This window comes from Misgurnus anguillicaudatus, chromosome 15 (assembly GCF_027580225.2).
Source record: "Misgurnus anguillicaudatus chromosome 15, ASM2758022v2, whole genome shotgun sequence".
NCBI lineage: Eukaryota > Metazoa > Chordata > Actinopteri > Cypriniformes > Cobitidae > Misgurnus > Misgurnus anguillicaudatus.
Window position 1 is genome coordinate 26,640,961 of NC_073351.2, and position 13,726 is coordinate 26,654,686.

The 13,726-nt window shown below is 39.0% G+C and overlaps 1 protein-coding gene across 1 annotated transcript; it reads left to right on the plus strand.

Moving 5' to 3' along the window:
• Positions 1 to 180: 180 nt before the first annotated feature.
• mlycd (malonyl-CoA decarboxylase) lies at positions 181 to 12,791 on the plus strand. The gene is made up of 5 exons (XM_055174494.2): positions 181 to 802; positions 6,513 to 6,625; positions 6,706 to 6,862; positions 7,154 to 7,306; positions 11,669 to 12,791. The coding sequence occupies exons 1-5, from the start codon at positions 257 to 259 to the stop codon at positions 12,212 to 12,214; spliced, it is 1,515 nt and encodes a 504-aa protein (XP_055030469.2). The 5' UTR covers positions 181 to 256; the 3' UTR covers positions 12,215 to 12,791.
• Positions 12,792 to 13,726: the final 935 nt, after the last annotated feature.

Here is a 13,726-nt window from a genome sequence, read left to right on the forward strand (position 1 = left end):
ATTGTACATTAAAATTAATTTTGTATCTGTTTTATTTTACAGCTACCCGTTTTAATCTTTATTACTAACATTTTGTAAGCCTGAGGAATAACATATTATCCTGTGGTGTTGTGTAATAAGAGTCTAAAAACACACGACTCACGAGTCTATGACGGTTGCGCGGTTCCTTTAAGAGATACCGGAAGTGGATATGCATGCATTGTAACATTGTATACAAGGTTTATTTTGGTACGCGTTTGTCCCGTGCTTGCTTGCAATGACGCTATTCCACTTATATACACCCCTGCGTGTTTTACTAAAGTCTTATCGACACGGGGCTGTTTCAAAAACGATTGTGGGTCTCAGGGTTCTCAAGTTAGGAAACATTTCTCCTTGCACCACCATCGCAATGCGCACTAACATGGAAGAGATCTTAAGAAAGGCAGTTATCCAGCTGCCCACCTATGAGATGAGAGAAAAATCTCCACCTCCATCCGAATCCAACAGTCTGGAATTCATGCACTTTTACAAATGTCTAGACAAAGATCAAAGACTAGAGTTTCTAGAGAAGCTGTCTCGTGATTTTGGTGTGGACCACAAATGGGTCTCGGATCTGGCTGGGAAGTTGCTGGACACTCAGGGGCGAGATCTCGCCACCATCCTGCAGGCGGAGGACAGGCTGCGGTACAGTTTAACACCCCGGTACCGACATTTGCTTACGCACATCAGTAGGGTTCAGGGCGGTGTGAAGTTTCTGGTGGACCTCCGTGCAGATCTCATCGAGTTTGCATCCACAAAAAAGAGTGACAGCCCACACATGAGGGTAAATACTCGTAATTTCATTGCTCCATGATCTCTGAGTGTAACATTTATTAGCTTAAATTGGCTTTTGGATGGTGTCACTGTGTATACTGCATTCCATTATTGTTATGAGGTGTCATGAGAGCATGTGATCTGACCTTTCCCCTACTTTAGATGTCTGGCTTCACATGGCTATAGTGTATGGGGCCAAATGACCTTTGTCCCATATCAGTATTAGGGCATGGATCCAAATGACCTTTGTCCCATATCAGTTTTTAGTTCTCTGACGCAAATCATTATGCACTGCTGCCAAATATAAATCTTTTTGAATTTATGAGATGTTATTTTGATTTAAACCATGACGTCATGAATACATGTGATATTTTGAAATGTTATAAAGCCAACTGTGCCTTATATTTTGGTCCTGTGACTTCTATTTTTATTCTACATGCACAAATATAGTCAAGTGAAACTGCTTTAATAAATGTTTGTTTTTATTTATTTAATAAATAATTTAATATTTTTATCTAAACTTTGCATATGTACAGTAGATTGCTATTTTTCAGACCCAAATTTACCACATTAGATTGCGGAGTTCATTCAGTTTTACAGCATGTTTTACTTTTGGTTACTTTTGACAGGGTTACATCGTTTTTCCTCAGGGACTGTCCTGTATTTGGCCTTATATGTGTTGCCCTTAATGGCAACACTTGTTCTATTTTAGCCTAGATTTTAGATTTTATCACGTGTTGCCTAGCAAACTGCAGGTGTGACACCTTTCTCAAAAGTGAGCTTTCAAATTCTTAGCATCTCTAACACTTCAAGAAACATGCCATTTGTGAAGTGCAAATAGATTATTTAAGTCCAGACTGTTTTCCATTTCAACCAAAGAGATGTGCAACTTTGTTTGTGTTGTGGTTGACCTATGGGTCACTTGCACACCACCTCTTGTCCTTATGTTTATTCGGCAGGCACTTCAGTCTATGATGGCATGTTTTTTCTATTTTGTTACAGATGACTTCCAAGTGCTCCTCAAAGTCTTGCCAGTCCTTTATAGTTTTCTATATAGCTTTCTCCAGCTTTTAAGTTTTAAAGCCTGTTTCTTGCTCTTCATGGCAGCAGAGCTAATGTGATGTTTTAGTTAAGAGACTTCACAAAGTAACTGATAACACAAAATGATGCAGTTTAACAGATGAATTGAAAACAAACACTGTAGGCAAACAAAGCAAGCTTCTTTACCTGTTAGTGATTGTTAGCACAGCTCCCTGTGTGGCTTTTATGTGTCTTTTGCTCTATAATATTATATTATATATGTCCCTAAGGAATGCTTCAAAATAATCGCATGGCACATTTCCAGCACACAGAGCCTCATCAGCATTATCTTTACGTCCTTTGTCTTACTATATACGAGTTATTGACAGTAGGTCAAACAGCCAAATTTCTGGTAAGGATGTTTTTTTTGCATAGTTGTGTTTGACACATGAAAATGTCTCGGGTTACGTACGTAACTGTTGTTGCCTGAGAAGGGAACGAGGCGCTGCGTCTCCCTTGCCATACTTTCTGCGTCCCTGTAACGCAGTCTTTGGCAATATTTCAGATAGCGATATACTTCCTGGCTCCCGCGTCTCCCTGTCTTTGTCGTTGATCCTCACCGTTGGATAAATTTGATATACACATTCAGATGCACTTAACCCTGGAGGCGTCCCCAAAGTGTCATCGCAGTGACGCAGCGCAAGTTCCCTCAAAGGGAACTGTAACAATGTATCTTGAAAGGTAACACGATGTAACCTTGCTCTCACTTGAAATGTGTCCCCACATTTAGTCCTTGAATTTAAGGGTATTGGACCTGGAAAATCGTTGAATGGTCTTTGAATTTGAAGTTAACTAAGTTGTGGGAACCCTGTAATAAGTTTTAGTTGGTTAACATGACATAATGCAATGACATAACAAAAAAACATCTTTTTACAGCATTTATTAAAGTGATACTTTTGCCAAATATCAAAATTACCCCAAACTTTCCAAATGATTCCTACAAATTAACATTATAATGTATTACAAATAAATATGAAGTATGCTGTCATTTACATAGAACAGTATATTTAAAAATTAACATTAATAGTGCAGTGTTTCCCACAGGATTTTGAGGAGACTGTGGTGGTGATGACGTCACCCGCTAATTAGCATATATGTGACGTGTCATGTTTGCGTTTGATCTAGTGTTGGCAACTGAAATATGTTTCATTTCTACTCTTTGATCTGTATCTGTATTTGATCTGTATTATATATCAAATTATATTTTAAGCCGAATTAAGCTGTTTTAAATGGTGAAATAAAAATGTAAATGGGAATCATGAAAATTCTATTTGTGGGGGCCAGTGTTGATTCTGTGGTGGGCCACCACAAATAAATCAATGTATGGGAAACACTGTAGTGTATATCTAATATATTATTATATCTATTATCCAGCTATGGTCCGATTTATTTCACCTTCCACCAGCCAAGCAAAATATATTAAAGTGACAATAATGGGCCAAGACAGAGAACAACTGAGACGCTGAGCATTGCAGTAAAATTAAATCACATGTCCTGAGTTCTTCTGAGAAGATTTATCAGGACCCTAAAGAAACGTCAGTTCAAATCCCTGGCCAGGTGAATCTCTAGATATATAATCGATAAGCAGACATAGTCTGTCTGGGCTTAAACAGGTGTCCAGCAGAATTTCTCAAAGTCTGTATTGTATTGGACAGTCAGCAAGCTTCTTTCAATGGTTTTAGTAAAGCGATGTAGAACTGCACTGATGCATCCTCTGCAATAGTAAAGAGATTTAAAGTTTTACTCTTGGGTGCTTTAATAGACTTAAGTTCTTTTTTTTAGTTATGTGAATTAATCTGATAAAACCTGCCATGGGTCATATTTCACAGTAATCCAATTTTCATTACTGTAATGCGAAAGTATAATGGTAAAATATGCATACATTGTGGAAGTATTGATTGTTTCTTGACTTTTAATGAGAAAAATAATAATTGTCTGGAGAGAGGACATGGCATTGCAGTTTTACAATAATTAACTTTTTTTTTACAATCTTTTGCAAAATAAAACATTGGGATGCATTACATTAATGTGCATATTAAGTATAGGCTCTGTCCAGGTGCGGTCATTGACTACTTAATCTGATTCAATTTTGCACTCCTGCCACAGAGAGCCCATTCACTGGCCTTTTCAAAGGTTTCAGCATGCTGGTACAGGTTTTGTGGAAAAATCATCTGTGATCTCTCCATCTGCTTTGATGCTCATGTTGGTCCAAGTTAGATATTTTCCCCTTTCTTGTACACACAAGCAAATATTAAAGAGCAAAGTGTGGCACTTTGAGTTAAGTTATGGCCTGGAGCAGCAATGCACATATCAAAGTTAGATTCCACTTAGTTTGCTTGGCTTCAGAGTAAATTTAGCCGTGTAAGCAAATACAAAACTCTACTGGGCAAAGACTTATAAATGCTATTGGCTGCACTGAAATTGAAGGTAGAACATCGAATAAACGCTTAAAAGTATTTTTCCAGACCAGAGAGGATTTGATGAGTTTAAAGTTAAGTGGAACTGTGACTTCTGGGGGGCCCCGGGCCGTGAATTGCACTCGGTAAAGCTGAGATAGACAGAAAACCAAAATGCTATAGACTACATCTCTACTTCAGTCCCGGATGGACCGCTTTTCTCCACAACTATCCTGTTCACAATAAACACTAAATTTGCAACGTTTTCGCCTTTTTGTCGGACCTGGGCTGCCGAGACCTCTGACTCTAAGTGAAATTGGTTATTTTCTACATACATCACTTGGCAAGCAATATTTAAAAATTTATGTTTGCCGATCTGAATGGGATTTTAGGGCGAAGGTCCCGTGAAATGCTTATACCAGATAACTTTTTTGCCTAAAGGCAAGCTATGAGGTCAGTATTCACTTGCATAACCTATAGATGAACCAAAATGATACACAGATGCTTTTGCAAAAATTTTCACAGTTAATTTAAACGAAGCTTCTGCAAAGTGGACACGTGTAGAATTTTCAAAGCAGCTATCGTGTCACTTCTACATCGAGACATTTGTATGCACGTTGTGTTGCTCATTACTATTATAAACAAAACTGACCCTCCGGTCACCATCTCATGTGGAAGGAACGGCTTTTTGAGGAAATGAAACTTCAGTATGTTTACAATCAAAATCTTTCAACACCCCGTATGGATGCTAATACCGATCCCTAAACTCTAATGAGAGTACATAAACACGCTAAGAACTGCAGAGGGAAATAAGTTGAATGCATGAATTGGTAGTTAGTTTAGTGGTGTTGGTTTACAGGTTCTGTGAAAGTGCCAGTGCAGTATTAATTACATTGACAATAGTCGCACACTTCGTAATTAGGTGGCATTATTATCCCAGCTGTATTCTTGGAAATTGTTGTTTTGCACAAAAATTAAACCAAAGGGGGCATTTTCACGCTTCTAGCATTTCTTGTTCCTTCTCTGAAGGCCACTTATAACATTAGTCAAATTTTTTTGGTGCCAAAGAACATAATTATTTAGTTAACATGACCTTTTAAACCCAATTTCTGACCTTTAGAATTACTGCAGGCTCCTTTTCTATTGTACCCTTAGGACGAATGCGCAAATTGCTAGCCTTTATGCAGTCAATATCTGCTAATTTCTGAAAGACTTATCTGTCCTATATTCCGTTTGCAGACACATTCACTCTTTATTCCATTTTTTTTTTTTTTAAATAAAGATGCATTCAAATTTCTATGCATTAGGGTTGTGTGATATGCCCCATACACTGAAAAAAATGATTCATTGAATTGAATACATTTTTTAAGGTATGTGGTTGCAATCAATTTATTTAAGCTACATTTAAACAAAAAAGATTAGTAAAGTAAAATAAAATATAAAACTTTTGTTTAAATGTAGCTTAAATAAATTGATTGCAACCACTTACCTTAAATTTTTTTAATAAATTTAATGAATAATTTATTTCAGTGTAGTAAGATCGTCTTACAGGGTTCCTTGAAATCCTTGAAAGTTTGTGAATCTGGGGGGGAAAATTCAAGACCCTGTTTTGAAAAAAAGCATATCAGGTCATTGATATTGTCTTTGAATCTATTTTATGCAAGAAGTTTTCTGGGAAAAAAATCCATATTATTCCCTGTGTAGTGTAGGATAATATCATAAAAATTTCTAGCCTTTTAAGCACACATGCTAAACTGTTCCCTTTAAATGCTTATATCTTCTGTATGCGAATGTTGATTCATAGCAAAATGCTTTTTTGCATAGTTGTGTTTGACACAATGTCTCTGGTTACGTATGTAACTGTTGTTCCCTGAGAAGGGAACGAGATGCTGCGTCTCGCTTGGCATACGTCCTGGTCCCTGTAACGCCGTTTTTGGCAATATTTCAGATAGCGAGATATTTCCTTGCTCCCGCGTCTTTGTCGTAAAGCCTCTCCATTGAATTTCACATACACATTCAGACGCACTTACCCCTGGAGGCGTCCCCAAAGTTAAAATATGAGCTTTTGGGTTGGATTTCGAGGTAAATGTCAATAAACTGCCGTTTTATATAAATGGGTATTGCCTATTAAAAGGCAAAAGTTATGATTTGCAGCTTTAATTTCATTTGGAAACTTCAATTCGTCATGCTGTAGATGTGATTTTTGTGTTCATCCTTCTTATTGTGTACCTTTGTTTGTTATAGGATCTAAACAGCACCCTGAAGAGTCTTCTGTCCGAATGGTTCTCGGTTGGGTTGCTCCGTCTGGAAAGGATCACGTGGCAGTCGCCGTGTGAGATCCTTCAGAAGATCAGCCAGTAAGGGCTCTATTCTTGCATTGACATACTGTGTTGTTTATCATCTGTGTCGGGCGGCTTTTTACGACCTGTTCCTGCAGGTACGAAGCGGTCCACCCTGTGCGGAACTGGACGGATTTAAAGCGTAGAGTCGGGCCGTACAGGAGATGCTATGCCTTCACTCATGCATCCATGCCTGGAGAACCTCTGGTGGTGCTGCATGTCGCCCTCACCGAGGAGATAGCAAATAACATTCAGGTAAACGCTAATTCAAACTGCATAATATTCATTAAGAAGAATGGATGATGACTTGATCATTTGATTTGAAACTCAGACTGTTTATCCCTGAGGTGAAATATAGGTGCAAGAACAACAACAACAACAACAACAAGATCAAGTGTGGCAATGTTACACATTCCAAAATGGTTGTGTTAAAAACAACACAATCTCTGTTATTTTAGGGTTCTGCAATTCTGCAGTTGGTTAGTATTGTCTATGGCGTCTCCACTGTCCGTTTATTAATCCACTGTGTGCCCTTTATTTTCCCAGGGCATTGTGAGAGAGTTTGCCACTCAAGATGCGGATGAGGATGTGAACAAAATCAACGCGGCCATCTTCTATTCCATCTCCTCCACTCAGGCAGGGCTGCAGGGGGTGGAGCTTGGAAATTACCTCATCAAGAGGGTGGTCCGAGAGCTGCAGGTAGGCACGCCCACTCAGATTAAGATGAATAGCAGTTTAATAATTACTTCTTTGTTGGTTTGCACAATATGTTTATGCTAAATACAGCTGCAAAAATTATTGCAGATTTTATTATGCAGAAAACTTTGCAAAGCTTGACTGTATATGCCATTTAATAAAAAAATTAAAAACTTTGAAGTGGGGTTAAATAGGGGGGATTATTACATTAGACCAACTTATTTTTTTATTTAAGTCATCATCATAAGATTCATTTGTACAAATGTGACCCTGAACCATAAAACCAGCAACAGCCAACAATACATTATATGGGTCAAAAATCATTAGGATATTGAAGGGAACATATCATGAAAATCAGACTTTTAAGTGCTATAATTGAGTCCCCAGTGCTTCTATCAACCTAGAAATGTGTAAAAGAACAACCCAGTAACTTAGTTTTGGAAAACCATTCTCTGCAAGCATGTGAAAAAATAGGTCATTGAAATTTGGCTCCCCTTATGATGTCACAAGGGGATAATACTGCTCATTAATCTGCACTATCCAACCACGACACTGCCATTTAGTGTAGAGATCAGCTCATTTGCATTTTAAAGGACACACCCCAAAACGGCACATTTTTGCTCACACCTACAAAGTGGCAATTTTAACATCATATAATAAATTATATATATGATATTTTGAGCTAATACTTCACATACGTACTCTAGATACACCAACGATTTATTTTACATCTTAAAAAGTCTTGAAATGTCCCCTTTAAGGAAAGATCATGTTCCATGAAGATCATTTGTAAATTGTCTACCGCAAATATTTATCGTAGTGATCTGTGTTGCTATAGACGTAATTTGGACAACTTTAAAGGCAAATTTCTCAATATTTTAGAATCGGAATCCAGATTCGGCCAAATATTGTCCTGCTATAACAAACCATACATCAATGGGAGGTTATTTATTCAGGTTTCAGATGATGTTTAAATCTCAAGTTCAAACAATTGCCCCATATGACTGGTTTTGTGGTCCAGGGTCACAAATTTCTTCTGCGGTTGGAAAAAAGGAGTCATTGCATTTTACTTTCATTGCATTTTGGTTCATACAATAAAACTGACTGTCCATAACATTCTGTATAGAAAAAGAAAGTCACATGGGTTAGGAACAACTTAATGAAGAATAAAAACAACAGATTTTTCTTTTTTTTTTGTGAAGTATCCTTGTTATTACCTTATAATCTCTTTGCACCACAGTGCCACCTACAGCCAAATATAGTCCTTCTGCGAATCTTTCTAGCTTAAAGGTGGAATAAAGCAGGCAAACTAATAAAATTTCCACTGTCACCCTCAATAACAAGAAGTGAGAGGAACACATGGCATGTCACGGTGCTCTCGCCTCTTTACTAAATGAAGCCTGAATTAAACCGAGAAAAAACCCAAGAGGCTCTCAGGTTTATAGATTCAGATGAGTTTTGCTTCAGTGGGAATTTTGCTGAAACAAAGTGCTGGATGGCTGCTTGTGTAATAGAGGTTAACCCCGGTAAAGAGCTCTAAGTCGAGGGCTGCGACTCTCGGTGCGCTGCTTCACACAGATGAGAGAATGAGTGCAAGTGGGTATGAGGTGAAAATGGAGGGCTGATAGATATTATTTCATGCAAATTGTACAGAGATTTTTGTTTGGTCTGCAAATCTATCTGTGTCAATTTACCATCACTATAGTATATAGGCCATAGAAAAACCATTGTGTACCCTTTTTATGTTTTTTCAGTAACGGTATCAGTAACTGCAGTTACCGTTATACATCTTTGTATGCGTTAGGAGTATCTTGTGGATATTTTGTTTCAAAGTTGCATTGGAAGAAAGTATTAAGTACCTGTGAGAGTCCAGCTTATCCTGCCGCTGAAGAAAGAACGAAGGTGACTCGCCGTGCCACAGGGGAACGTTCGGTGTGATGGAGGGATGATAGATGAGGGGGAAAAGAGGTGGAGAAAGGTCACAGTGTGATTTAGGAGAACAGAAGGAGTGTTAGGTTGTCTTTGAGCGAGTTCTCGAGGGACCTTTTCTGCACTCGCTTTTTATCTTACGCACACTCATCCGTTCTTCTATTCTTTCCCTCTCCGCAACTTCAAAGTTGCTGACCGATGTTTTACAGTAAATTGACTTGATGAATGAAAAGTGACCCTTGGACATGCTTATCTTCCTTCACTTCTGCCTATCTGAAGGAATGATACATGGCAAAGAATGAGAGAGAGGGAGGAAGGCGTGAGGACTGGAGATGTGAAAGACTTAAAATCTCTTGTCCTCTGGGGCCAGTCTGACACGTTTGGTTTGCTCAGTGCTTCTTCCTCGTTGAATGTGGACAGAAGAAAGACAAAATGAGTGTGTCTTTGCCCTTGTGGGTAAAGAGAAAGAGACACGGTGGACTTGTTCAACAAGGCTTTTAAATTGGTACAAATGGAGTGTGTGCAACTGGAAATATAAGGGGAAGAAAAGAAAGAATGAAAAGAAACAGAGTATATTTGAGTTGTGTACAAATATACAGATTTAAAAATATGTAAATATAACCTCTTTTGACATTAAAGGGACACTCTACAAAATATGCTAATTTTCCAGCTCCCCTAGAGTTAAACATTTGATTTTTACCGTTTTGGAATCCATTCACCCAATCTCCGGGTCTGACTGTACCATTTTTAGCATAGCTTAGCATAATCCATTGAATCTGATTAGACCATTAGCATCGTGCTCAAAAATAACCAAAGAGTTTCAATATTTTTCCTATTTAAAGGTGCAGTGTGTAAATTTTAGAGGCATCTAGTGGTGAGGTTGCAAATTGCAACCAACAGCTCAGTTCACACCTCACCTCTTGCTTTTGAAACGCATAGAGAAGCTACGGTAGCTGACACAGGACAAACATGTCATTGTTGGAGACAACTTAATAAAAAAGTTTGCCTGTTGAGAGCTTCTGTAGAAACATGGTGGCACAAAATGGCGTCTTCCATGTAAGGGGACCCTCGGTGTATGTAGATAAAAACGTCTCATTCTAAGGTAATAAAAACATAACGGTTCTTTATGAAAGGTCTTTATACACCCCTGATAATATAGTTTTGTATATTATTAAGCATTTTTGTCAATCCTTCTAAAAAAAATTACACACTGCACCTTTAAAACTTGACTCCTTTGTAGTTACATTGGGTACTAAAACCGACAGAAGTTAAAAGTTAGAAAGGAAAAATATAGAAACTCTGGTTATTTTTTTTAGCGCAATGCTAATGGTCTAATCAAATTCAATAGATTATGCTAAGCTATGCTAAAAGTGGTACCGCCAGACCCGGAGATCAGCTGGATGGATTTCAAAACAATCAAAATTTAACTCTAGGGGAGCTGGAAAATAAGAATATCTTCAATTTCAAAGAAAGTGGAGTGTCACTTTAAAGATTTGTGCAAAACTTTAGCATTACTTTCTAAATGTCAACAAAAAACTATTGTGAAATGAAGGCATTACTATGAACCTATGCGACTAAAACGTAATTTTCATGTAATTTTCCGTTTAAAAAAAAGAATAGATTTTTACACACATAAATGCATAAAAAAAATTCCATTGCAGTTTTGCGAAGCATAAAAACTTTTTTGTGATGTATGGGATTTTATGTGACATTGCCGTGTTTCCATTGGGCGGACTTTCTATTCGCTATTTCAATTTGCTTGTTGTTTGTTACTTTTTATATTGTAAATATTTGTAAAAATATAAAATATTTTTAATATATAAATATGTTACCAGCACACTGTTAACTAAACACATTGTACTGTAAATAACACATTGCACTGATTTTTGCATCGCACCACTGTCTGTTTTATTGCCTAACAGGCGGCAAAAACGCGCTATTCGCGCATAGTTGTACTCTTGAAGATTTGAGTTTACTCGCTTCATTCGTGCGTGAAAGTCGTGTGTGAAATTCTAGTCATTCGAGACATTCACGCAGAAATTCGCATCATGGGAGGGGCTTCTGCGACTCCGCTGAGACTTTGCTCGCTTCCTGTAATCACGTCATTACTACAGCAAGGTCCTGATTGGTTAACGCGGCGCGGAAATTCGCAGAAGTTCAGATTTTTAAACTCGTGCGTTTCTCGCTGCAACGCTCAATTCGCGCGTAATGCGCCGCAGGATGCCTTATCGCATCTTTGCATTAACTAAACATCTAAATTACTCGCGCTTGCTACCTCTACCACGTCTGGTGTGAACCCTGCATGACACATTAAATCATTTTTTTTTATAAATAGTGTTACGAATTTCCCTTACACCTTATAACAGTGTATATACCTATAGATAAATATGTATACTATATGAGAGAGCTAATGTCTTTATTTACTTTTCTCTGCAGAGCGAGTTTCCCCACATGGCCCAATTCTCCAGTCTATCTCCCATACCGGGCTTTTCCTTGTGGCTTTACGGAGCTCTTGGCCAGCACAAGAAAGAGGGACGTGCCACGGATCTCCTCTCCGAGCAGGAGTGGAAACAGGTGGAGGACGTGACGGGAGCCGCACCCGGAGCCCCGGCCTTGGAGGCGCTGCGCAGGCTCATCAGCACCAGCGAGTGGATTCGTTCCGATCGCCTGGTCCACGCTCTCGAACCCGTCCTGATGCGGCTTTGTGCTTGGTACCTGTACGGAGAGAAAAGGCGGGGTTACGCCTTAAACCCCGTAGCTAACTTTCACCTTCAGAATGGCGCCACCATGTGGAGGCTAAACTGGCAAGCGGACACCAGCCCGCGGGGTATTGCCAACTCCTGCGGCATAATGGTTAATTACCGGTACTTCCTGCACGAGACTGGCACAAACAGCGCCGCCTATCTGCAAAATAAAGCCGTTAAGGCTTCGGAGCAAGTGTTGGGCTTGGTGTCGCAGTTCCAGAAAAACAGCAAACTCTGAGATTATACTGTGCTCTGCAAATGGACGGATGTGTTGATCTGCTGTGATGAGCGTTTAAGCACAGAGGTCATCATTTCAGTACAATTTCAGGTTGGTTCAGAGTTGGATACCTTTATTCTGACTTTCTGAAAGACAAAGCCTGACGTTAGTCTGACTCATTTCTGCCACTTCGGTGACGTCATAAAGAGTTTTTCACCTAACGTGTGCCAAATATTCTTTATGAAAGGATAATTGTCTGAATGAGTCTATTTTCTCGACTCCTTTCTTCTGTCGCTTGGATACGTCTCGGTTTGATTAGCTGGTAGCTGATTTTGATGAGGACTTGTGTTACACTTTAAAAGACTGGAGGTAATGAAGCACACCCTGTCATGTCTTTGCCTTCTCAGCGTGTCTATGTAAAAAAGCGTGCCAGAGTGAGTGAAGATGAAGCCACTGTAATAAATGATGTTTTGATTTCTGCATTAGTGCTATCTGATTCACTGTGAAATGGCTGTCTGTATGTTCATGTGTTCCGGATATTTTATTTATTCTTTGGGGTGAAGTTGAGAATAAAATTCTGCTTACTTTCCCAAACTGATTCTTTCTCTCTGTTTTTGTTGTAAACATGATGTGTGCTATCTCAGCATGCTACAATCTCTATCTCTGCACAGTGCGGTTCTATTCATTTTGGGTGATGGAGAATGTTCAAACACCCTTTAAAAAATATATACGGACACACAGAGTTAAACATAGAACAGTATGCTATCGTATTGGGCCAGATCCTATCGCATTTGGCCAGATCCGTTCCATGGCGGCTTTACTGGCAGTGTTTAAAAAGATTTAGCACTCAACAATCACTTTATTCCTCTACAACTGCCCTCTCTAGTGTCTGATAACAGACCATCGTGTTCAAGTAAGCCTCTGTTTTTTCTTCACAGCTGTTGTAAGTTGACTGTGAAATTGCATTTATAGTCTCACGGGAGACACACATCTTCCACACCCCTCCCCTTTGTACTCCGTCCTAGAAATAATGTAGTAAAAAATAAAGTTTAAATAAATTGATGATAAATTTAAGATGTTCACTTACTGTGGGTTTACACCAGATGCGAGTTCAACGATTTGCGCGAGTAGATTACATACAAAGTCAATGCAAAGACGCGATCAGACGCGTCCTTGCGTGGGGCAATGCGAAAATATTCAACTCGAGCGAAAAATTTGCATGACACGAACGAACTTCACACTGTGGGTTTACACCAAATGCCAAGCGTGCAATCCCATCGCGTTTCTCGCTCTAGATTACTCGCGGGTTTTAACTTCCGCCGCATTCAGACAGCCAGCGATGTTATCGCTGTGTGTCGCCCGTCTCTTTCAATGAGGCGTTTCTAAATCTGCTTGTCATACACAAATGAGTACCATCCACGCCAATAACTGACGAGAGAAAGATGACGTGAACTCCACTGCTTCATTCTCATTAGTCCCTTTCACACATACAGTCTTTACTGGTAATTTACTGGTAAATTGCCGTTAGCATGT

Excerpts from the sequence above, each read along its gene's own strand:
- mlycd (XM_055174494.2), top strand. The coding sequence starts at position 257 with ATGACGCTATTCCACTTATATACACCCCTGCGTGTTTTACTAAAGTCT. Across the intron at positions 6,863-7,153 it reads AGATAGCAAATAACATTCAG|GGCATTGTGAGAGAGTTTGC; the intron begins GTAAACGCTAAT and ends TTATTTTCCCAG. Across the intron at positions 7,307-11,668 it reads GGGTGGTCCGAGAGCTGCAG|AGCGAGTTTCCCCACATGGC; the intron begins GTAGGCACGCCC and ends TTTTCTCTGCAG.